We start from the raw sequence: 26,300 nt of genomic DNA, 5'->3' as shown, positions 1-26,300 counted from the left end.
TGGCAAACCGGTGACTGGCTTAGGAGAAGCTTTGTCGTCGGTTTTGGATCTCGACTGCCTTTCTCTGTCCTTTTCTTTGCATTTTTTATGTACTCCAGTAGTCGGATTATCAGACGACATTTCTGGGTAGTTAAATCTGTTTCCAAAATACTTACATGCAAAAATATACCGACACTTGATAGTGCGTTAGTTAAATCTAGCACAAAACTGACAGCCAGGCACGTTATGATCAGGGCCTAGGCAAGGAATACAGTATAAATGGAAATCCTTATGAGGTATTTGCTTCCCACAAGTAATACAATTATGAACTTTTTTCTGACATCGGTAAAAAGCAAGAAAAAGGTTTCCCCAACGGGGTACTTAGCTTTACTGAAGACTTCAGTTCTGAAATTCAAATGTGAATATTTCAGTAGTCGGCCGACCAGCACTTGGGAAATGCTTCTGCTTCGGGCATGGCGAGGCAAGAAAGACTAAAGAAAATGGCGTGGCTGCATGTTTTATACCCCTGACGTCATGGAAGAAGAGACAGCAACTGACGTAGGACCCAAGACTTTGGAATTCAAGCCGACTGAGGGCAACCTGCCAGCAGATTACCCAAATGTAACGACTGCAACAGTGAAACACGAAGAACATCAGGCACAATGCAGGCAAAAGTTCATGTTGTGCTTTGCGACCATGCAAAATATGTACTTGGTTGTGGAAGTCTTCATTAAGAATTGGCTTCCACACATGACAACTACTCATATTTACAGAAGCTTTTGAATCAGAACTGGACAATACTTTTCTGGCTCTAGAAGCAGACCAGCTTCTGGCCTGACAGCCCTTAGAGCATGCAGTTATGCAAATATGCAGAGGAAGAAAGATTCAAAGATGGCACCTGCCGTTGCAACTTTTACATAACCGACGTCCTTATGTTTTGGTGAGAGGGCCTCAGCCAAAGTCCTGGGGGAAGGTAAAGCTCTGAAAATAGTGCTGGCCTGTCAAGTTACTTGCAAGCAAGATATCCCAAAAATGGCGCCTGCAGAAGTAAATATGTCCAACAGCAGTGAGAAAATTTGTGACTACTACTCTACTCCCTTCTAATAGGGCAGATTCACAGATCACTTAGAAGTAATCAGTTCACACCTAGTTCTGTTCATACACCCAAAGCATATATAGACAAAGGTTTTTTTCCTCACTTTTTTCTTCATGCTGACCAATAGCTGACTCCCGAGTGCCTCTGCTCATTTGCTGGGTTTAAGGTTGCCACCCGTCCTGTTGTCAGCGGGACACTCACGGGTTGAGGCCTCTCATCCCGCTTCCCGCAGTCACCAAGCGTGGGACTTTAAAAGTCCTGTTTTTCCCCTTTGCGCTTCGCGATCACAATTCAAATCAATTGCCGTGGAAAAGCCGAAAATACTTCCATTTTTTCCACGGCAATGCGGCTACGTCACCACCCGGACCTGCAGTTAGAGGGATTCTCTGCTAGGTCCGGGTGGTAATGCAGCACAGTAATTGGCTGCAGGGATTGGAGGGGGCAGGAACTTGTTCTGAAGAGCCCCATAAAGGTTGCAGCTGTAGAGCACTAAGCCAGCCAGCCAGGATTGAAGCAAGCCAGCCAGCCAGGACTGAAGCCAGCCAGCCAGGATTGAAGCCAGCCAGCCAGGACGGAAAGAAAGAAGCCAGCAAGGGAGCCTGCCTGCCAGCCAGCCCAGCCAGCCAGGAAAGAAGCAGCAAGGGAGCCTGCCTGCCAGCCCAGCCAGCCAGGAAAGAAGCCAGCAAGGGAGCCAGTCTGCCAGCCCAGCCAGCCAGGAAAGAAGCCAGCAAGGGAGCCAGCCAGCCCAGCCACTGCTTGAACAATCAACTAGCCATTTCAGCAGGAAGGAAACAAGCTAGCCCAGCAATAACTGTGATAGTGGTATGTAGATAATTGCATTTTGTGGCTTTAGTTATTTAAAATGGGAATAGTGTGCTTTATTTAAGTTTTTAATGTTTAGAGGTAGATGGGGATGTAGTATGCATTATTTAAATCTGTGCAGTGGTTATTTTGAGACTTTTGAGTACTAGTTTAAAATGGGAATATATTGTGGTTTAATTTTTTTAATGTTTAGAGGTAGATGGTGGGTGCAGTATGCAGTATTTAAATCTGTGCAGTGGTTATTTTGATATTTTTGAGTAGTAGTTTTTAAAGATATAAAACCTGAATTATAAAGTAATTGTTATTATTCTTGGGGGTATGATTTGGAAGCATTACTTTTAAAAGGCTGAACTGTGTATAGAAGTTGTTTGTTTCTGTTGGGGGGCAGTGAAATATAAATTTAGTGTGACGCATTTCTATTGTCGTAGCTTTTTCTGGGTATTGTCCGTTTGCAGATAGGAAATGTTCGAGCATAGTTTGCACTTTTTTGTATGGAAATGTGCACTATAATGCTGTTTTCAGGAAGTTACGATATACTGTTTAGGTATTTTTTCCTGTTCCTGCAAGTCCATGTCTATGTGGTACAAGTCTACCTTTTGAGGGGGAATGTTAACAGTTAATGTAATTCATTTATTATTCTAGTAGGTACATGTTGCCAATTTGCCAAAGCTGTTTCAAGATTGTTTTCATTTATACTTGTAAATGTGTGCATTTAATTTATTATGCATTTTTAATAAGGTTAAAATGTACTGCTTTGCTTGTAATGTGAATATGGGTGTGTTGCTTTTACTTGGGCCTGTTTATTGCATTGCTGTGCTGGATTAATTGCTATGTTTTGAGGTAAAAGGAGCCCGTGGAGTCTGCTGTACATTGTAGTTTATGTTACTTCTCTTGCAAGAAGTATTTTTAAAAGTTAAAATGTTTATGGACTTTTTTCCATTTATTTTTTTTTTTTGTGGATGGATGCTCAGAAGTTAATGCAATGTATTTGAGATTGTGCTAAACCATGTTGTTGTTATAGGGTAGTTTGCATCTATAAGTAGCAAAGTTTGTATTTTGTGTTTTAGAGATGTCTTCAACATACTTATTTACTGTTTTCATTATAATCCGATTACGACCAGTGCTGCTGTTGGGCATGTTCATTAATAGATCATTGCGCTGTGTAAATTAGTGCCATACATTTCTTAACTGCTGTGGTCAAAAGCTAAATTAGGTCTATGGTATCCACTGTGCATTCTCATTCATTTTACTGTTTTTTGGTTCAGTGAATGTGGTTAACTTTTTTGTCTTGAGGGGTGGGGTGAGGTGGGCATGTTCAGTGGTAAAAATAATGCATTTCATTTTCTACAAGCTGTATTAATGTTAATTTTCAATGGCCAAAATGCCCCCTACATTACCTCATTTACTATTTGACCTTTTTCAAACTGTTTGTAAACTCTTTTTTGTTCCATTCCTCGGTTATTTCGCATGCCAATGTTTTTCAGGTCAGTTCTTTTGTGTGCCAATGTTTTTTCAAGCCAGTTCTTTCACATGCCAATGTGTTTCCAGCCAGTTCTTTCGCATGCCAATGTTTTTCGAGCCAGTTCTTTCGCATGCCAATGTTTTTCGAGCCAGTTCTTTTGTGTGCCAATGTTTTTTCAAGCCAGTTCTTTCACATGCCAATGTTTTCCAAGCCATTTCTTTCACATGCCAATGTTTTTCGAGCCAGCTCTTTCATGTGCCAATGTTTTTCAAGCCAGTTCTTTCGCATGCCAATGTTTTTCGAGACAGTTCTTTCGTGTGCCAATGTTTTTTCAAGCCAGTTCTTTCGCATGCCAATGTTTATCGAGCCAGTTCTTTCCCATGCCAATGTTTTTCGAGCCAGTTCTTTCGCATGCCAATGTTTTTCGAGCCAGTTCTTTCGCATGCCAGTGTTTTTTGAGCCAGTTCTTTCGCATGCCAATGTTTTTTGAGCCAGTTCTTTCACATGCCAATGTTTTTCAAGGCATTTCTTTCACATGCCAATGTTTTTCGAGCCAGCTCTTTCATGTGCCAATGTTTTTCAAGCCAGTTCTTTCGCATGCCAATGTTTTTCGAGACAGTTCTTTCGTGTGCCAATGTTTTTCGAGCCAGTTCTTTCGCATGCCAATGTTTTTTGAGCCAGTTCTTTCGCATGCCAATGTTTTTCGAGCCAGTTCTTTCGTGTGCCAATTAAGCCAGATCATTTGTGCTGTGCAGCAGTATGTTACTGAACCCTATTAACAGTGTTGGTAAATATGTTGCATATCAGGTAAGTACAGATTCAAGCATGAAGAGAGCAGCAGTTTCATCACAGTTAACCAGCAGCAAGAGAATGTGCAAGTGGCAGGACGTTTGGAAAACAGAATTTGACTGGATCGAGAGATGCACTGATGTCAAAGCATTCTGCAGGTACTGCAAGAGAGAATTTCTAGTGACCCACGGTGGAAGAAATGATGTCGCACGACATGAGGCAACTGAACAACATAAGACTGCCATTCTTCAAGCTAAATCCACTCACCTGATGACAAAGTGGGCAAGGAACGCAAACCTTGAGGGACCAGAACTTCGGATCATTGCAGCAGAAGCCTCTGAGGTTTTCCATGCTGTTAAGCACAATATTTCATATAACAGCTTGGACTGTGCAGTAAAGTTGGCCAGCCAGTTGTACAGTGACTCAGACACTGCAAAGAAACTATCTTGTGGCAGAACCAAGGCTGAAGCCACAGTTGAAAATGTTTTGGGACCACACTCATTGGAATGCCTCCTGCATGACCTTCAAAAACCAGGTACTTCATTTGCAATTTTATCAGATGCTTCCAACAAGGGGAACATAAAATTATTTCCCCTTGTTGTGAGGTATTTTTCTAAAGAAGAAGGGGTGGTGAATGGCCTTTTGGACTTCTATGAAGACCCTGATGACACGGCACAGGCTATTTCACAGCAAATTTCCAACATTATGGAAAGGCATTCCTTGCCCTGGAACCATATTTCAGCTTATGGGGCTGATAATGTCAGTGTGAACTATGGGAAGAAATCTGATGTGTATACCAGATTAAAACAAAAGTGCCCATCACTCCAGAAAGCTAACTGTGTTGCCCATATCATTCACAATACAGCCAAAAAAGCTGCAGCACAACTACCATACGATGTGGAAGCATTTGTAATGAGACTTTTCAGCCACTTTTCCGGTTCTGCCACAAGGACCAGAGACTTGAAAGACTTCTTTGAGTTTTGTGGCATGGAATTTGAGAGTCTGTTAAGACATGTGCCAACAAGGTGGCTGTCACTACTCCCAGCCATTGAAAGAGTAGTGAAAAATCTCCCAGTGCTCCAGTCCTATTTCCTCTCTCAGGGAGAAGAGGAGACCCCCGGCAGATATGGCAGTACTTTTCAGCTAATGAACATGGTGAGAATGAATTGCCTACGCTGCACCAGTACTATTTGAATTTTCTCTGTGCTGTTCTTGTTGATTTTAATGAACATATAAGTACATTAGAAAAATCAGCACTTACTGCCATGGAAACTTTTTGTGTAATGGTCTCTCTCAAGCAAAAACTGCAGGCAAGAGCTGAAGGTGCTTTCTTTGGAGGGAAACTTAGGGCACTTATGAGCACATTAGACAGCACTTCTGCTAACAAACTGAAAAGAGACTTCATTGTGTTCTTGGAGACAGCAGTGAAATACCTGGAGCAGTGGTTTGATTATACTGAAAGCAACTACTCGTTTACACTATCTAAATTATCTCTAAATGAGCCCTTTGCCTTCAGTGACTTGCTTAATGTGACCACTGCCCTGAGTCTGCAGGATGTGGATGTAGATGAAGATTATCTTTTTAGGGACTACTTGGCAATTAGGCCCTCTCTCGAACAGTTATGTAACACAAGCTTGACCCCAGGAGAGAAGTGGCTGAAGCTTTTCAAAGAAGGGCCTGAACTGACTACACTCTATCCGGTAATTGCTAGGGTTTTATCTATACCGCCCTCAAACGCATTTGCAGAAAGAGTTTTTTCATTGGTGAAAGGTAAATGGACAGATGTGCGAAACCGATGTAGTGTGGACTTGTTAAAAGCTGAACTAATGATGAGTGTAAATTACCGAATGAAATGTTGTGACTTTTACTCAAATATTGTTTCAAATCGGGCCCTTCTTCAAGCCATAAAATCAAATTCAAAATACACTTTTAAAAAAAGTGATTTATTGTACTAGTGTGCAGTATAAAGTACTAGGGTGCAGTTCGTAATTTTGTGTTTTTCTTTGTTTAGCATTAATTTGCTAGGGTGCATATGTAGTACTAGGGTATGTAGTTTTGTGTTTGTTCTTTGCTTTAGCTTTAATTGACAATAAAAAGTCTTAATTTTATACTTGGCTTGTATGTGGTATGTAGATTTTTTTAAGTTTTCTTTCTGAATAGCAATGGTTGGTTTATGAATTTTACTTTTTAAATAAACAAGTGTCTGTTTAATGAGTAGTGTGTTTTTAATTCCTTTAAAGTTTATTTATTGTTACAACTGATTAGTGTGTGTGCAGTAATAGTTCACTTCATTTAAATGGTTTGAGTTTTCAGTATGCTGTAATGTCACAATGTTGCATCCATAACCAATACTGCATCTCCTTTAACAACTCTGGTGATGTTGTGGTGGGGGTGTGGCCAGTGTCATGTTGGCCACACCTCTATCCTGTTGACCACATCCCCATGTCCCACTTTGCCCTTGTTAAAAGGTGGCAACCCTAGCTGGGTTTAACTATCCTTCCTTTTACTCCTGAGCAAAGGTTGTCCTAAAAGTAAATCCACCAGTAACCACACTTGTTGGGAAGAGGAAACACAGGTTTATTGAAGCGCTTTTCGTTTGTCTTATAGACAAACTTCTTCAGAACTACTGACATACATAGCAATGTGCTTATATAATAAAACCTCATGCCTTAATTGCCATTAATTCAATCATTCACGTTAACACAATCATAATAATAAAAGGGAAACTAACACTTTAAATCAATATGTGAGCTTCCTTACTTAAAAAACAAGTATGTTAAAAACATATCAACAATCAACATCAAAAAGTCAGTATGCTAAAACATACTGCCTGTTTACAAGAAATTCTTGTTATTAAAATAAATACTATCGTACTTAAAGAAACGTAAATATGTAAATACAAAAATTAAGTACGTTTAAAATGTTTGAGGTGTTTCTACTTATTTCTATTCAAAAAAGGTATAGTGGGTACATATACTGACCGAAAAAATTATCTCCTTAAATTAATCAATCTCAAAACACTGGAAATAGTGCAAGCTTCATTCAAACCAGGTGAATGATAAGCTTCTAATCTGATCTGCCAATGTAACTCCTTTTCTAATAATTTAAGTTGTGCCGGTCCACCTCTACTGTCATTAACAATCTGTTCAATGCCAATAAACTTGAACTGGTGTGAAGGGTTGTCAATTATATGCTTTGCTAGTGCATTCGTTTCTTTACGTTTCCTAATAGCGTATATATGCTCGTAGATTCTATCCTTGAGCCTGCGCTCGGTTTTCCCTATATAGAAACCGGTGCAATGTTGGCACTGCGCTAAATATACTAACATGTTAGAGTTACAGTTAACCCTACATTTTAATTTAAAAACGTGCTCATTGACCACAAACTTGTTTGATTCATAAATGTATTTACACCAATTACAAGCTTGGCATTTAAACATACCAGGGGACCTAGTTGACAAAGGTTTCTGTTCAAATAATGATTTCAAATTCCTACCTTTTCTGTATGTTACCTTAGGGAAAGGGCCCATTTTGGATAGCACCTCTGGGTCTGCTCTAAATAATTGCCAATTTTTCTTAATGATGGACCACAAAATAGTACTATCAACAGAAAAAGTGGTAATAAATCTAGGAAAATCAAATGATTGTGATGCCAAAGACGAGTTTGTGTTTTGCTCTTCAATAATTGATGTCAGATTCTCTTTAACACAGGTAATAAAGGTTCATAAAACCTACTGGACCTTTTTGAAGATACCTCATCAATAAGTTCCTCAATCAACATGGGGGGTAGGCCCAACTCAAGAACATCCTTTTTAATAATAGACATTCCTCAACAAAATCATTGTCCCTACTTATCATCCTGGCTGCTCTAACCAGATGACCTTTTATCACTGCTCGTTTCTGTAAAAATGAATGGCAACTGGTAAAATGCAGCAAAGAATTTGAGTAGGTGGGTTTCCTGTGGATTTATGCTGCAAAACAATTTGTGTTCGAGTCTTTAGTCAGCATAATATCTAGATAAGGGATCCCCGTGGTGCTAAAGTTAAAAGTGAATTCCAGAAAGGAAGTTGTGCTGTTTAAGTAAGTTACAAATTCACCTGCTTGACACTCACTCCCTTTGAATAATATAAAGATATCATCCAGGTAGCGGGTGTAGTACATGACATTCTCTGCATAACTGGTTTCTTCTAACACAAATTGATGTTCCCAGTTTGCCATCACAAGATTTGCCACACTCGCACCACAAGGCGAGCCCATAGCGACACCGGTGTTTTGCAGATAGAAATTCTCCCCAAACATGAAGAAGTTCTTTGATAAAATTAAATCCAACAGCTCACCCACTAAGGAAATGTCACAATTACTATCATTCCATGCTTTCATTCTGTCACTGACCCACTCAATAGCTACCTCATGTGGTATGCTCGTGTATAAGTCTTTTACATCGATTGTCAAAAAATTAAGAGAATCTGAATACGTAATTTCATTTATCATAGACAAGAAAGACCACGAGTCTTTGCAAATCTGATTCTCTTGTTTGACATACTTCTGTAAAATGTTGTCAATCACTTTTGCACAAGCATAAGATGGAGCTCCCCTACTGTCAATCAAAGGGCGCACAGGTGGGTTCCTTAAATCCTTATGGATTTTCGGAATACCAAAAAGGTAAGGAAATCTTGGATACTGAGTGGTCATGAAATTATATAATTTTAAATCAATCCTCCCATCTATTAACATCTCCTCAATGTTATCTTTAATAATTCTATATGCTCTATTCACCTAGTTCCTAGAGCTTAAAGCATAAGTGGGAGGTTGAAGCAAAGTGGTGATTCTGTCAAAGTAATCATCCTGCTCAAAAATAACAGCACCACCACCCTTATCTGGTTTACAAACTCGAACATTATGTGATCTTTTTTTGATGATTTTGAGCAGGAAGATTTCCTTACCTTTTTGGTAATGCTAGTAATAGTGACATTTCCTTAGTGGGTGAGCTGTTGGATTTAATTTTATCAAAGAACTTCTTCATGTTTGGGGAGAATTTCTATCTGCAAAACACCGGTGTCGCTATGGGCTCGCCTTGTGGTGCGAGTGTGGCAAATCTTGTGATGGCAAACTGGGAACATCAACTTGTGTTAGAAGAAACCAGTTATGCAGAGAATGTCATGTACTACACCCGCTACCTGGATGATATCTTTATATTATTCAAAGGGAGTGAGTGTCAAGCAGGTGAATTTGTAACTTACTTAAACAGCACAACTTCCTTTCTGGAATTCACTTTTAACTTTAGCACCACGGGGATCTCTTATCTAGATATTATGCTGACTAAAGACTCTAACACAAATTGTTTTGCAGCACAAATCCACAGGGAACTCACCTACTCAAATTCTTTGCTGCATTTTACCAGTTGCCATTCGTTTTTACAGAAACGAGCAGTGATAAAAGGTAAACTGGTTAGAGCAGCCAGGATGATAAGTAGGGACAATGATTTTGTTGAGGAATGTCTATTATTAAAAAGGATGTTCTTGAGTCGGGCCTACCCCCCATGTTGATTGAGGAACTTATTGATGAGGTATCTTCAAAAAGGTCCAGTAGGTTTTATGAACCTTTATTACCTGTGTTAAAGAGTGTACAGCAAACTAATCTGACATCAATTATTGAAGAGCAAAACACAAACTCGTCTTTGGCATCACAATCATTTGATTTTCCTAGATTTATTACCACTTTTTCTGTTGATAGTACTATTTTGTGGTCCATCATTAAGAAAAATTGGCAATTATTTAGAGTAGACCCAGAGGTGCTATCCAAAATGGGCCCTTTCCCTAAGGTAACATACAGAAAAGGTAGGAATTTGAAATCATTATTTGAACAGAAACCTTTGTCAACTAGGTCCCCTGGTATGTTTAAATGCCAAGCTTGTAATTGGTGTAAATACATTTACAAATCAAACAAGTTTGTGGTCAATGAGCACGTTTTTAAATTAAAATGTAGGGTTAACTGTAACTCTAACATGTTAGTATATTTAGCGCAGTGCCAACATTGCACCGGTTTCTATATAGGGAAAATCAAGCGCAGGCTCAAGGATAGAATCTACGAGCATATATACGCTATTAGGAAATGTAAAGAAACGAATGCACTAGCAAAGCATATAATTGACAACCCTTCACACCAGTTCAAGTTTATTGGCATTGAACAGATTGTTAATGACAGTAGAGGTGGACCGGCACAACTTAAATTATTAGAAAAGGAGTTACATTGGCAGATCAGATTAGAAGCTTATCATTCACCTGGTTTGAATGAAGCCTGTACTATTTCCAGTGTTTTGAGATTGATCAACTTAAGGAGATCATTTTTTGATCAATATATGTATCCTATACCTGCTTTGAACAGAAATAAGTAGAAACACCTCAAACATTTTATACGTACTTAATTTTTGTATTTACATATTTCTGTTTTTCTAAGTATGACAGTGTTTATTTTAACAATAAGAATTTTTTGTAATTCGACAGTATGTTTAAGCACACTGATTTTCTGATGTTGATTGTTGATGTGTTTTTAATATACTTGTTTTTTAAGTAAGGAAGCTTACATCTTGATTTTAAGTGTTAGTTTCCCTTTTATTATTATGATTGTGTCAACGTGAATGATTGAATTAATGGCAATTAAGGCATGAGTTTTTACTATATAAGCACATTGCTATGTATGTCAGTAGTTCTGAAGAAGTTTGTCTACAAGACAAACGAAAAGCGCTTCAATAAACCTGTGTTTCCTCTTCCCAACAAGTGTGGTTACTGGTGGATTTACTTTTAGGACAACCTTTGCTCAGCAGTTTCTGTGTTTCTGGGCAGTTCGTTTACACTATTGGTTCGCCTTGTTATTTTATTTGTTTGGTGTTCTTTCTATGGTATGGCTTCCTTTTACTCCCACAGACCGTCTCTTTAAGGGTGCATATGTTCATAGGAGTTACTAGGATAATGGCCCTAAGGCTTTTATAAGCTTAGCCATGTTATACCTGTGATGGGTTGGACCATCAAGAAAACTGTGGCTTCCTAGGACAGCGTCATACTATTGTCACTGAGTTTTCTACCAAGCACCTTCCCTTACATGTGTACAGCAATGTTCTGTAGCTAATGCTTTTCAAACCATCAGTGGATTGCTTTGCTCAGATGAACATGCCTCCACTGTACAACTTATACCATGAGCATACAGTAAAGCTAATGCACATCTTAATGTACTAACTGTGATGAATGAGATTTTCTTGTAAAACTGCCTCTTACCAGTGTTGTGGCTGAAGTGGTTAATGGATTACACCATCAACCCAGTTAAAGAAGAAACAAATAAAATGGCAAGAAAAACTGCAGTTGGTGAATGACATTACATCAAGAGATAACACAACTCAGAAATGGACCAGGGTAAATGGCATACGTTCAGGGAAAATGAGTATCAAGCAAGCTACATTGGATTTTAGAATAACAGAAGATTCACTATATTGCCAATTAAGCTTCAGAAGAATAGCATGGTTATATAGTTTCATTGGTGTTTACTAGGCTAACGACCACAAGGGCCTTTTTAGCCTAGCCATGCATCCCAAATCTCTGACGAGTTCTGATTCCCTTGATACATGTAAGCATGGGCCTGGGAGATTAATTATTTACAGGTTACCTGTATCTATTAGGGGCCTGAGAGATGAAACACTAGATGATCACACTTCAGTGAATGTTGCTCTTGCTTAAGGTGATACAACATGTTTAGACAGGGGACGTTTCTATGATTTTCTTCTCATACCAAACAGCACAGCTGGGTTCTTATTAAGTGCCAGACAACAATCTGCAAGGCAATACTGCTGATTCAAGTCAAAGAGCCATATCCTCACCTGCAAACCCTAAAGATCATGTTGCTAGGAAAGAGCTGAAGCAAACTTACCTGCTGAGATGCCACTAAAATGAAGAATAAATAAAAACAATCACTACCCCAAAAGATGAATAAAAGTTAAGGGTGTTGATTCTTATCAGGACAAGTCAAATCAAGCTCCTTCAAAGGAGAAAAAAAGTAATTTTCCAATGGAAACTACCTGAAGTAAACAAAGGCACTGCCAACTGATCGTAATTCTCTATTAGCAAGTGCAGAGGATTAAAGCTATGAGCCTTTAATGAGTTGCTTCCTGTAGTCCAGGGTTAGATTCCCTCAGCCTCCATTTGCCTATTGTATGAATATAACCAAGTGACTTAACTAGACATTTCTCCTGGATTATCCCTAGAAAGGAATAAACATCTAGTAGACTTGCCTAGTTAACAAACAAAAGTACTACATAACTTGGCTCAGCAACTCTTAACCAATAAATGGTCAACTCCAGTAAACAAAATTAACTATGCTTTCAAACACAGTAATGACTTCATATCTTGTTTCTTTTTAATATATGCTACCGATAAAAACTGTAAAGAATCTGCAGATTCATGCAACTTCAGTTTGTTCCAATAGATTTTATAAACACCAAACATTCTACAGCACTGAAACCTTTGAGGAAAAAAGCTAAAGAAATTAGTTTATCTTCTAGAAGAACAAAAATATAATGAAGGAAGAAATAACTACTTAAATCATCATAATCTGATATAAATTAGCTGCCTTTCTCCTAATTCAGTTTACTGTATATTTTTGTACATTAAATTGATACACAAGATATGGAGTTAAGACACACAAGACTCTGAATGATGCATGGCTGCAGAATGTGCTAAAAATGATATCACACTTTAGGTCATGAAGAAAGAAAATATTAATGCAAACCAAAGTAACAGACTTATTTGAAGATGAGTTACATTCACATCTCAGGAAATTATCAGCTAAACATATGGATGTGTGCGACACACACACACACACACACACACACACACACACACACACTTTAATAGAGCATGCTGAAGGTACAGCATCTAATACAGAACATCCAAACACCAAAGACAAAAGGTTGGCTACAGAAAAGTACATGGTTATCCTTCTTCTTGCATTACAGACAGTGGACTCTACATTAACAATCACACAACTGTGACAGTGCCAGGTAGCAGGCATTTCTGTAAGAACTTACTGTATGATGCTGTCCATAGCTGCTATCCTTTCTACGACAATCTGGGATTCACTGTAAGTAACATCATTTAGCGCAGGTCCAGTGTTACTGGCTAATATGACCTGTAAAAAGAAAGAGCACTTCACATTGCAGAAGGCAAAGATGTGGCTTAACTTGACATGAAAATGGACTGGATGAGGCAAGGGACATTAGTACAATTTAAAAGGCACTATCATGAAGTAAACTGTACAACACACTTCAATCTACAGTAAGAAAGTAAAAGATTAAGCATCACAAAATGACAACTTTAGCCCTGTGTGAAGGACATTCAAAACATCTTAACATTACAATATAAAGTTTTATGTTCACAGCCTGAAAAAATAAGCACCATCACAGATAAAACTTTACTAAAGAATGAAAGCTTCACCATAATCAGTCTATCATTAAAAAGCAAAATTAGTTACTTACAAAAAGCAGTTTCATTTCAGTTGTAAAATTTTACTTAGTTTAGTATTCCATCCTACTTCTCACTTACAGGTTTGTAAAATAAATTCACAATGACATTTTAGCTATGGCAACGATATTTTTAAACAGTTTAAATTCTGTTTGGGGAAACTTATTTTTACAGGAATTTATTTTAACTTACTTGTTACAAACTAATTGTTATTCCTTAATCCTTAAGTATTTTAAAAACTGTATACGTTTTCATCTGTTTAGTTTCAACAGCTCTGTTCCATTTGATTTCAAAGGGATTATTGTATCAGTTATCCTGCTAACCTTACACACCCATATTTTTTCTATATCAGCAAAGTGCACTGTTTTCTAATGTATATTAATGCTTTCATCCGAATACAGGATTCAGCAACCCCCCCCCCCCCAAATCACATCAAAGTCAGAGATGGGTTCATCCCCAGAGGCTACCAGCCAAATCATGAAGCATTTGCTCCCCTTACAACAATTAAGGTAGGCAGTCTTATCTTCCTACCACCTTTTCCGAGAGACAACGTATGGATCTACTGTTCTGCTTAACATTCAGATAAGTTTGTGAATCTAATTTGAGCATGCTATTTAGTTCCAAATCAAAAAAGAAGAAAATCAGTGTGATCTGTACATAGTATATAACCTTCTACAACTTATCAAGAGCAGGCCTAATTTTCTAAGTCACCCAAAACAACAGAGCATAGCCATATTTACAAGCTTCCATGTTATCAGCCTCTGCAACCACTTCTTAAGAAATCTGCTCTTTTTGTAAAGAAAAATAAGGCTGCTATCATATTCTAATTTAATTCAATCCAGACAGGTGGAAAGACAAAGGATTATATCTAAGCTTAAAGAAGCTAATAAAATGTAGTATGCAACCAATACAAGATACTTTCATTTAGGTCTGTGCAATACGACATATGGGTCTTTAACATGCTTGTCAAATCCATCTTAGCAACATCAGTACTCCAGCCCTGAACCCCTTAAGAATTTTCCCTCTCATAATGCACCTGCCCCATAATGCACCTGCCCCCCTAGTTACCTCAGCTTGTTCTTGAAAATCTAGCTATCACTATGTTACCAGGGAGTAGAATCCATTAATGGATCAAACAATCCTTTGGGTCTTACAGGCGGGGGGGGGGCCTTGTTGAGGGAAGGACATGAAAGGATTTTGGGGTAAAGTACACAAGTTTCATATCCTATTCATTCAGTCTGTCCAATCTGACATAAGGGTCAGAATCTCCAGCTATAAACTTCCTAGGTGGCTTCATGACTAAAAGGAGCTTGGGCCCTTGGGAAAGTCTGGCTTATAAGAACTAATAAAGGTATGCACGGATGACCAAGTAGCAGCATCATAAATGTCACTTATTGAAGAAGACCTACCAAGCAAACAGCTTGTTTTGATTGGTGTAAATGGAGGTAATACCATCTGAAAGCCACCTGTAGATAGAGACTTTTAACACTTTGTCCCACTCTACTGGGAGAAAAGGGGAGTGAAGAACTGAGTTTCTCTCCTGAAGGATTTGGTTTTCTGAAGATTGAAGTATAATTGTCTATGAACATCTAAGATATGCCAGACATATTTGCCTTTGTTTGAATAGTTTGGAAAAAAAAACAGTGTAAGAAACTTGTGTGTGTGGAAGATTTTCACTCCATATAGATCTAGTTAATCACTGTATATTAATCAGTTGCTTTTCTAGTTTAGAAAAAGTTTCTGAATTCATATTTTCTGGGCCCAATCTTCCCTGTCCATTTTCTGTATCAGTTTATATCTGATCTGCTTCTGTATCATTCCAGACAGGTACAGTTAGTAAATCTCTTAGTCTGTCATTAAAAGATGTGAAGCTAATTGTACATTTTGTGTATTTATATAGCAAGGTGATAGTTTTTATTGCCCTTATTTAAAGGAAATCATTAAGACCAGTGCAGGAGGTAACTGTTAACACTACAAAAGTAATTTACTGGGCACAGTGCAATGAATGTGATGCATTTTATGTGGGCAAGACTGTAAATAAACTTAAGCATAGGATTTCATGCCATATGGCAGAAATCCGCTCTGGATGTAAAAATAATGCACTAGCCAAACACCTTGCTCTTCATGAAAGACACACAGGTTTTAAGTTCCAGATACTGGATTGCATAGACATGGATGATCTTGAAGGAGACATTCTGAATATGCCAGAAAAACATGAACTCATGTGGCAATTAAAGCTGAACTCTTTCAGGAAGCCTGGACTAAACTACTACTGTTCACTTAAAAGTGCACTGGTACTTAGAAAATTGCCACATTGTTTATAAGACTAATTTTATTTTATTCTTCCAGTTGGTTTTAAATACCATGTTAAATCATTTTTAATTGAATGGTATATTTTGTTTCTATTATCATACATTTTTTTTTCTTTTTCTTATTCTTTTTTTCCACTTTATTAGAAATGATGTGTAATAACAATACTAGCTAATTATGCAATAATATTTTTGTAGATAGTTTTTAGGGTTCTTGTAAACAGACCTGAAGAAGTCTAGAAGGACGAAAGCGATCTGTGCTAACAATAGGTTATAGAAATAGAATATGATTTGCAGAATGGATTTTTTGCATGCAAAATATGTGTATGTATATATTTATATATATTTTTAGACTGCTAAATTGTCTAAGGTTTATGTATTTCCAGCCATGTAGTATACTGTCTTGGATAAAATCACAGACTTAATATTCTGGTTAAATAAGAGGTAGCACATCATCATTAATTTTATTTAAAGGACATAAGGGTTATATTATTATGACAGCTATTAAGTAGGGCAGGACCAGCTCGCGTGTCACACTGATGGGGGAGGGGGTGTGAATTCAACATGTATACCAATCCACTGTGTTTTACAGCACAATAAACCACTCCCTAGCCTGATAAAAAATATATAAATAGCTAGAAACTTGTTAGAAAACTATTATTCTGTTATTTTTGTTTTACTTGGATCGTTTGTCTGTGTACTTAAAGGATTTTCGATTGGAAACAGATGGTCTACACTGCTTGGATTACTTTTGAATAGTTAGTAATTCTGTATAATATTTCAAATTATATATTTTTTATTATTTGTTGACTTAAGACGAGTTTAAGTTCGTTACTTCTACTACCATTATCTGATCCGATTAATATGCAGTGATTAACTAGATATATATGAAATGAAAATCTTCCACACAGAGAAGTTTTTCACACTGTTTTGTTTTTGGACGCACTATACTGGTTTAATGGGTTGTTTGAGACTTCGGGAATACCAGTGAGATGATTTTTTTTTTCCAAAAAACACTGGCAAATGGATTACTTGAGGTAAGTTTGATTCAGTGGGTACCTTAGGAATAAAGGAAGGGTTAATTCTGAGCAACACCCTATCCTTGAGCAAAAGTATATATGCGGAGATTAGGTTACTCAGAAAAGTGTTTTTCAGAAAATAAATTTCAGTTGTGCTGAAGATACAGGATCAAAATGAGGTTTAGTTATAGCTTCTAGTACCAGATTTAGATTTCAAGGTGGAAGTGGATCTTGGACTACACGTCTGAGTAAAAAGAACCCTTTGATAAGGGCTTTGCATAACTTGGGTGAGGCAAGAGAATGATCTTCGGACCCACATGGAAATCAGAAACTGCTGTTAGCTGAACCCAGATCATGGAGTTAACTAAAGAAAAAAAGAAAGGAAATGGACTCTAAGAACTGGAGGATAGCTGAAAAAGGAGCAGATAAAGGATCAATGTTTTGACTGGCTGCCACCCAGAGGGCAAATCATTTCCATTTATTGTGACAGATTTTACTCACTGAATCCTTCTGAGAGGCTGAAAGAATTCTAACCATATCCATGGTGAGGAAATTGGTCTTTGGCCATTAGTGGAATTGCATAAACAAAGTGATTAAACTTTAGGTTTGGAATGTCTGGGTGAAGCTTCATAGAGGGGTGACTGACTAGATCCTGATTGGGATCCAGGAGCCAAGGGGACTTTCATAAATGAGGCTTCAGAAGGGGAAAACAGATTTGTCTGGGCCAGAACGGGCTAGGAAGATGACCGTTGTCTTGTACTTCATTGCTTTCTGTAGGAAACTGGAAATTAAAGGAAAAGGAGGGTAAGCATAAAGTAGTCCTGAAGGCCATTACTGAGTCCCTTGGTGACTGCCCTAGTTGGGGATCAAGGCAAAGAACTTCCTGCACTTGGTGTTCTGGGAAGAGACAAACAGATTACAGCAAGTGTTGCTGCCCCAAAGATGAAAAAATCTGACTGGCTATCATTGTATTGAGGGACCACCCGTGAGGAGTGAGTAAAGTCCTGCTGAGCCTGTTTCCTAGGCATTTTGAAACTACAGGGATGTGTGTTGCAGTAAGAAAACAGTGCAAGGCCACTGCCCACTGACAAACTTGCAATACTTTCCGACATAATGGATCCAACCTGGCTCCTCCTCACTTGTTGATGTATCAAACTATAGTCATATTGTCCGCTTTGATAATGACCACTCTCTGAGTAAGGTAGTCCTGAGATTCCTGCAACACAAGAATTACTGTCCTCAACTCCAAGGCATTTATGTGTGTTCTTGTATCTATGTCTGATCAGTGACAGAGGATCATCCTTCCCTCGGAGTGGATCTCCTATCCCAGAGAGGAGGCATCCATGGTCAATATGGCTACTGGGTTTGACTTAACAAAGGGCTTTCTCACAGAAGCCAATGGTGAATTCCGCCACCACGTCAGATGAGATTTGCATAATTTCAGTTGTGTAAGTTGAACTTACCATAATAGTAGATGTTCAAATGATCACTGCTGCAGTAGCCTTAGCTATACAGGTTATAACCTGCCAAGGACACAACAGCAAGCCAGCTTCCAAAGCTTCAGTGCACATTTTACATGTCCACAACTGTCAAGCAGCTCCACCTGAGCCGACTAAAAGACAAGTTTGTGCACAAAACCCTTCAAAGCTTTCCTGCTTTCAGACAGAGAGAGGCTGAGTCCTGAAAGGACACAACTAGGAATAGTAAAAAATAAATGTCCATGTCCCGGTACAAAAAGACACACCAAAAAAATAAGGTGGAAGGAGGGAGAGAGCGACTATTGCAGCAGTAACCTTGCGAACATCTACTGCTAATGCAAGTTCAAGTTACACAACTGTACTACGTTCTTTATATTTATCACTGCTGCAGTAGGCTTAGCTATATGGAAACATTATCATAGCTAAAACTATAATGAACAGCAGATGCAGGGTGGTATCCAACGAGACGGAGCCTGAATAATGAAAAAATTCTTTACTCAATCCATTGATCAAAATGAAGTACAAATACACAAAGTCACAGTTTAAAAATGATAAAACAACAAGTTAAGCGCTTTCGTCAATACTCAGACTTCTTCAGAACAGTGAATTGCTGGCTGATAACTCCTTAAATACACACCCAGTCAATTAGTAAAATATTACCCCACATCATTTCCTTTCAATTAAAAACATCACAGGAAGTGTAAGGTAGTAGTGAATACTCCCCCTGTTTGCAAGTACACAAAAAGTCAACTAACCAAATGTTAAATCAATAGTGTCACATGTAAAGAATGTTATAAGGCAAAAAATACCAATGACAATATAAATAAATCATAACATAAATAACTGTTTAAGTTTCAAAAGTGGTGCTATAGAAATTCTAGCATTAAGACCTGGAGGGGAGTATGCATTCAGTCTGATCTGCCACTTTAACTCAATGTACTCCAAATATTCCTCAACAGGTCCGCCCCTTTGTCCCAAATCAACTTGTTCAAGAATAAAAAAACTAAAACTGTGATTACTTTGGTCATTAATATGCCTAAATAAAGCATTCTTCATAGTTTTCTTCTTGATGTCATATAAATGTTGGTAGACTCTAAGTCTAAAAGCATTTTTTGTTTTCCCCACATAATAACCTTGGCAGTTTTTACATACTGCAATATAAACAACCCCCTTAGTATAGCAAAACATTTTCTTTTTATTAGTAATGGATCCAAAATTCTTAAGATTAAATTTGTCTGTATCCATCATGAAAGGGCACTGGGGACATCTACCACATTTATACGTGCCACCTCTAGTGAGATTAGGTTTGCCTTTTTCAAGTAGTCCTTTTATTGATGTACTCTTTTTATAAACTATAGTGGGTCTCTTACCTATCTTGTCCAAGACCCCAATGTCATTATCAAAAACCTTCCAATATTTATGTATTATGTATTTGATTTCTTCAAAATCTGCAGAATATGTGAGTGTCAATGCATGTGTAAAAATAGTATTATTGTGCCTCACATTGTTGTGGCCATCCCTATTGCCCAATAGGGCTCTAAAGTGTCCACTGGTCCTCTTATTTATAACTTCCTGAATGATGTTTGATAGAAAAGGCTCTGGATAACCTCTTCTCTGAAACATATTGGACAAATTGTCACATTCCTTGGTAAAGTCATAAATGTCAGACACCATCCTGGCCAATCTAACACATTGGCCCTTGACCAGGGCCTTCTTCTGGTGCAAAGGATGTGCACTAGTAAAATGTAATAATGTGTTAGAATAGGTTGGTTTCCTATATAGTTGGGAAATAAAACAGTTCACATAATCTTTCTTTATGGTGATGTCCAAATAATGAATATAATCTAGATCCTTGACCATAGTAAATCTCAAAAAACTGGTGGTACTGTTCATGTACGAAAAGAACCTATTCAAATCTTGTTCTGACTGATTCCAAAACAGGACAATATCATCAAGGTATCGCCCATACAATACCCATGAAGTCCTGAATTTGGAGTTAAAAATGTGTTGATCTTCCCAATGTGCTAAGACAATGTTGGCGAAGATTGGTGCACAACATGCACCCATGGTAACTCCAAGCCTTTGTTTAAATAAATGTCCTTCAAATGTAATGAAATTATTTTCCAAAACCATCTCCATACAAGTACGGATGGTCAAGATGGTGTCATGATTCAATGACGAATTACTGCATAGAAACTCATAGAACCAGTCCAGACCTATATCATGTGGTATAACTGAAAACAGGTCACAGACGTCAATAGTCACCAGGATGAGGTTACTGTCATACATATTCTGATTGACTTTACCAAGGAAGTCCCATGAGTCCTTAATTATAGTAGTCCGATTATCAAGGACCCCCTTAGTCATACTGTCAATGTATTTTGCTATACTAAATGTTTTGGAGGCTTTAGCATCTACAATGGGTCTTAAAGGTGGACTGTGTATTGATTTGTGAATTTTTGGTATTCCAAATATGGTGGGAATCCTGGGATGTTTGGTTAAAATATAGTTGTGTGTGTCTAGTGTGATTTGTCCATTCAGTAAAAGTTGCTCCAATTCTAAGTCAATGTTACGATATGCTATGTTTAATTCATTTTGTGAGGTCTCAGTGTACACTTCACTATATGGTATGTCAAACATTCTACTATTGTAATCATCAGTGTTCAAAATAACCAGACCCCCACCCTTGTCCGGTTTCATAAGTCTTATATTAGTCTGATGTAAAATTTCACTCAAAATACCCTTCTCCTCTATTTTTAAATTGTCTATGGGTGAGTCATTATGCTAAAACTATATTTGGGAGGTGGAAGGAGAAGGGTCCAGGAGCCCCTAAAGAATTGTCCTAGCAAAGCAATTTAGACCTAGAGAAGAAATCCAGCATATAATGCTATGTACAGAGGTCCAACTAGTAGCTTCCAGAATACTTCTAGAATCCAACCCTTTCCAAAAAGCCGTAGGATCACAGACTCAGCTTAGTACTATCTAACTGCCTGTGTGGTATATTTTAAGCCTAGCCAATTACCCCATGTAAGAATCAAACCCTGCACCTTGTGCCTGTAAGGTAAACACCTTAACCATTATACGAATCTCCCACCTCCATCCCAGTTCATAGAAGTAGCCAAGGTCCTTGTAGAGTGGGCCGTGACCCTGCCTAGAGTAGATTTGTCATTGTGAGTATAACAAAAGATAATAGTCTTAGACAGCCATTTGTAAATAGTCTCTTCTGACACAGGTTGCCCATTCTTACCTTCACAAGAAATTGATTCCATGATCTGAATTATTTAGTTCTGTCAAGATAGTACCAGAGTTTTCTGTGGGCATCCAAGGTATGGATTATCCTTTCTCCCTAATTTTCATGTTCAGAAAAGAAAATGGGAAGATGGATAGTTTGACTTAAAGTACACCTGGATACAATTTTAGGGATAAAATAAGTATTAGTTCTCAAAGAAACCCTGTCCTTGGGGAAAATGAGGTAGGACTGACTCACCATTAAAGCCTGCAACTCAGAAACATTTCTTGCAGAGGTCCTGTGCAAGGAAGAGTAAATCTGTCTGGTGGACATCTGCAATAAATAAACTATATAACAAAAGGAAAAAAAATACTGTCCAGGACCAAGAAGGAGCAGGTGCCCAATTGGAAGCAATCTCTCCTTACCCTTAACAAGCAAATAAGAGTACTAGTGAAATCCTTTAAAGCCAACTTTGAGTCCAAATTGGCCACATCTACTAGAGACAATCATAAGGCCTTCCTCGCATATGTCCAAAATCTCAAAGGAAGCACCCAGATCTGTTCAGAACTGGTGGTCAAGGACATCACATAAACAAATGCTGTAGATACAGCCAATCTACTGGCTTACAGATTCAACAAAAACTTCTCACCTCCACCCCCCCCCCCCCCCCAATCAGTAAATCAGGACATCCCCAGTACCTGCCCCCACCCCTTATCTCTAGGGAACAGGTTATCACTGCCCTCTCAAAGGAAAAAATACAGCCTCTATGGGACCCGATAACATTCCTGGCTGCATCCTACATGAACTCAGGCATGAACTTGCAGAACCATTAGGCACCCTATTCAACCACAGCCTAAGTACCGGTTTTGTCCCAGCCGAGTGGAGGACAGCCACGCTCATCCCTTTACACAAAAGTGGAGCATCCACCGATCGGGGAAATTATAGACCAATCAGCCTAACTAGCCTGATCTGCAAGGCCATGGAATGGATTGTTATGGACCTCATTAACAGGGTCATTGGTAACCTACAATCACTCGACCCCACACAGTTCTGCTTTGTCAAGGGGGGATCATGACTGTAAAATCTGGTCGACTTTTTTGAGACAGTCACCAAAGCCATGGATGAGAGGAAGACAGTGCACATGACCTACCTTGACCTGGCCAAAACCTTCAGCACTATTCCCCACTCGGGCATAGTAGATAAACTCTCTCAACTAGGCATCAATCCATACCACTGAAGAAGGCCTTACTACTGTCGAAACCGGTTTGCCACTATTTTTGGAGTTGCCACAATAAAGAATTGTATTTTCTTCTAAACCTCCTTGGTGCTGGACAATTCTTGTGTTTGGAATGTTGTTGGTATAGTCCGCGTACCTTGTCGTAGTTGCGTGTCTTTTGTGCTTGCCTGCATTCATCAATTCCCCAAGTGATGTGGATGTCCTCCAAGAGGGTCTCACCCAAACAAATGACTGGTGCCAGAAACACGGTCTCAAGCTGAATGCCAAAAAATGCATCATCATCCCCTTTGGGGAGAATGACATCCCCACATATTATCACATTAATAACTATGTCCTAAGTACACAATCAGTAGAGAGGGATTTGTCACCCAGGTTGATAACAACCTGACTTCTGACCACTATGTTGCTTCCATTGTAAGGAAAGCTTTTTACATGGCCCACCTCATAAGTAAGGGCATCTCATCCAGGGACGAAGAGGTCATAACATCCCTGTATTCTTCCCTTATAAGGCGAATTATGGAGTACAACGCCTCCTTCGGCATGTACTTTGCAAAGCACATGCAGCAGCTGGAAAGAACACAGAGGTTCCTCACCAGGAGAATCCAGGGCCTCAAACATCTACCCTACACAGATAAGTTAAAAGCCCTATCCCTCCACTCAGTTTCATACAGACTTCTCAGGGGTGCCCTCTATTTGGCATATAAAGCGATCTCAGACCCCGCCGTGATGGGACTGCTGCATATCCGCAAGTCAAGCTCCACTCGAGCAACCCATACGCGTGACCTCAACCTGATCTGTGATATCAATAGGACTTGTTGGTGAGACAGATTTGTGTCCCACAGACTCCCCTATCTGTGGAATAGACTCCCTCTCCACACCAAGCAGAGTACCTCATTATCCCTTGTTAAGCACAAACTGGATAACTGGATAGGAAACAGAAAACACACCCCTGGGATTCCACCTGTGGCCCTGATGGACAGGGGCTTTGGGTGCTGACTTGTCTGAACATGGGCTAAACTCTTGACTAAGCTTATAAGGGCCTCAGGGCCAATAGCCTAGTAACCTCCTATGATCCTAGGAACAATCAATAAAACTATTTTCCATGTTAAGAACCTCAAGTCAGCCAGATTAGCTGGTTCAAACGGAGCAAATATTACTTTCTCCAATATAAAATTAAGATCCCAAGGAGAGACAATAGTTTACTTTGAGACCTCTTATGAAAACCCCTTTCAAGATCATTTTGACATGCAACTGCCTTGAAAGAGGAGAATCCATAGGTAGACATGTTAAAATGGCCATTAAATGAACCTTCATAGAGGAATAAGAAAGGCCATAGGATTGTAACACACAGACACACACACACACACACACACACACACACACACACACACACACTAAAAGTAGAGAACAACTAGCCCTGAACGGGTGCTGGTTATGTCGTTGGACCAACTAGAAAATCTTTTCCATTTACAAATATAAGATTTTCTAGCAGCATACTTTCTTGCCTCCATTAGTACCTGCTGCACTTCCTCAGAAAACAGTTGCCTAAAAGGAATTAAAACCTTATCGTCCAGGCAGTCAGTTGAAGATGATTGAACACCCCTGTTCTTGTGCGAGTAGTCTCATTTTGTGTGGAAGCTAGTGGTAACTGCCCTTGGCATTTTCAAAAGAAGGGAGAACCACAGCTGCCTGGGCCAGAAGGGAGTCACCACAATAATCTTGGGGGATTTCTTCTGAATCTTCATAAGTACCCTGGATATTAGTGGAAAGGTATACAATAACATTCCTGTCCATAGAAAAGAGAAGATATCAGTCTTCCAGGCCTTCATGCATGGTTTTGGAACAGAATTTTGCCAGCTGATTGTTCAGAGAGGAGGCAAAGAAGTCTACTTGAAGAACTTCCCAAAGATGTCTCAAATCCTGGGAGACCCCTGGATCTAGTTTCCATTAGTGAGGGTCTGCCCTGGTCCTGCTCTGTTTGTCTGCCACACAATTCTGCTCTGATGGAATGTAGGATGCCTGTAGAGTGAGATTGTGCTGTGAAGCTATATCTCATGCTAACATGACTAGTCTGCAAAGGAGGTATGACCTGTTTCCTCCTTGCTTGTTGATGTACAACACGACCGTGGTATTGTCTGTAACCACTTGAAGAGGTACTACGGACCAAAGATGGTTCAGAGAACTGAGTGCCTTCATCAGAGCAAGCATTTCCTTGTTAATTATGTGCTTGCGTCTTTCCCTGGTGTCCCACACTTCCTGCACTTTTACCTCTCCTGAAAACTACTCTAAGCAAAGACAGAAACATCTGTAGTGGCTGACTGCTTTGGAGAAGGGGAGACCTTGACTTAAGGATATCTGTTGTTTCCACCAAGCGATTCCTCTACTGACAAACCCCAGTACTGGGATCTGAAAAGATAAAGGGTGTCGATTCTGAGACCAAAGAGATTTCAGAAACCACTGAATATTTCTCACGTAGAGCCTTGCCAGGGGTACCATAAAAATCATAGATGCCTTGAGACCCAAAATCCTGAGGTATTCCTTCACAGTGACTGAAGTCTGAGTGGAAAAACTAGAAATAGATCTAAATAAAGATTTTTTCCCCCTTGGAAGAACAGCTCTTTGAACTGGAGAGTCTAATTGGCATCCCAGGAACACAATCCTGTGTGAGGGAGTCAAGAAAGACTTTTGAATGTTCTCTTCGAATCCCAGCTTGTTCAAGAGATCTCTCACACAGGACATACTCCTAACATTTTGAAAAAGATACTGCAAAGATAAGCAAGTCATCTAAATACGGAAAAATGAGGATACCCTGTAGCCTGCAAAGCGCTTCAAATGGAGCTAGACACACTGTGAACACACTTTGTGCAGTGGATAGTCCAAAGAGTAAGGAAGAGAACTGACAATGTGATCCATACACATAAAACCTTAAGAAACACGAAGTCTGGTGAATAGGAATTTGGTGATAAGCATCTTTTAAGTCTAGTGTTACCAGGAAACTTGAAAGAGGAACAGGAGGCAACAGGTTGTGAAGTACCATCATTTTGAATTTGGTCACTAACACAGGATTAGGAAAGAAAGATCCAAAACTGGTCTCCCAAATGTTTTCTTTCTCTGGGACTAGGAATAAAACTCCTTCACCACCTGAAAAGGAGGAACTGGTTCCATCACTTCTTGGGACAGCATGTGATGAAGGACAGGAGGAAACAAAACAGTCTGATCTGCAGGATAAGGAATGACCCCCTGAAAAAGAGGAATTTCCCCCCACCGTCATCTGTAATCCTGATGAATGATTTTCACAATCCATTTTGTCTGAAAATCTGTTGCAAAGGAAAAATGGAGATTTTAACTTTCTGGAAAAGAAAGAAAGACAGTGAG

General features: G+C 39.0%; 1 protein-coding gene across 1 annotated transcript in view; it reads right to left on the bottom strand.

The window, feature by feature from the left end:
• PANK4 (pantothenate kinase 4 (inactive)) overlaps window positions 1–26,300 on the bottom strand; it is a 1,309,469-nt gene that overhangs the window by 253,606 nt on the left and 1,029,563 nt on the right. Inside the window, exon 15 of the mRNA XM_044063577.1 lies at window positions 13,221–13,321. Within this exon, the coding sequence (XP_043919512.1) occupies window positions 13,221–13,321 (101 nt within the window). The remainder of the gene's footprint in view (window positions 1–13,220; window positions 13,322–26,300) is intronic.

Source organism: Protopterus annectens, chromosome 2.part1, assembly GCF_019279795.1.
Source record: "Protopterus annectens isolate FY-2018-M chromosome 2.part1, PAN1.0, whole genome shotgun sequence".
Classification (NCBI taxonomy): Eukaryota; Metazoa; Chordata; order Ceratodontiformes; family Protopteridae; genus Protopterus; species Protopterus annectens.
The sequence above is the reverse complement of the archived record's forward strand: the minus strand, read 5'-3'. Positions and strand labels throughout refer to the sequence as shown.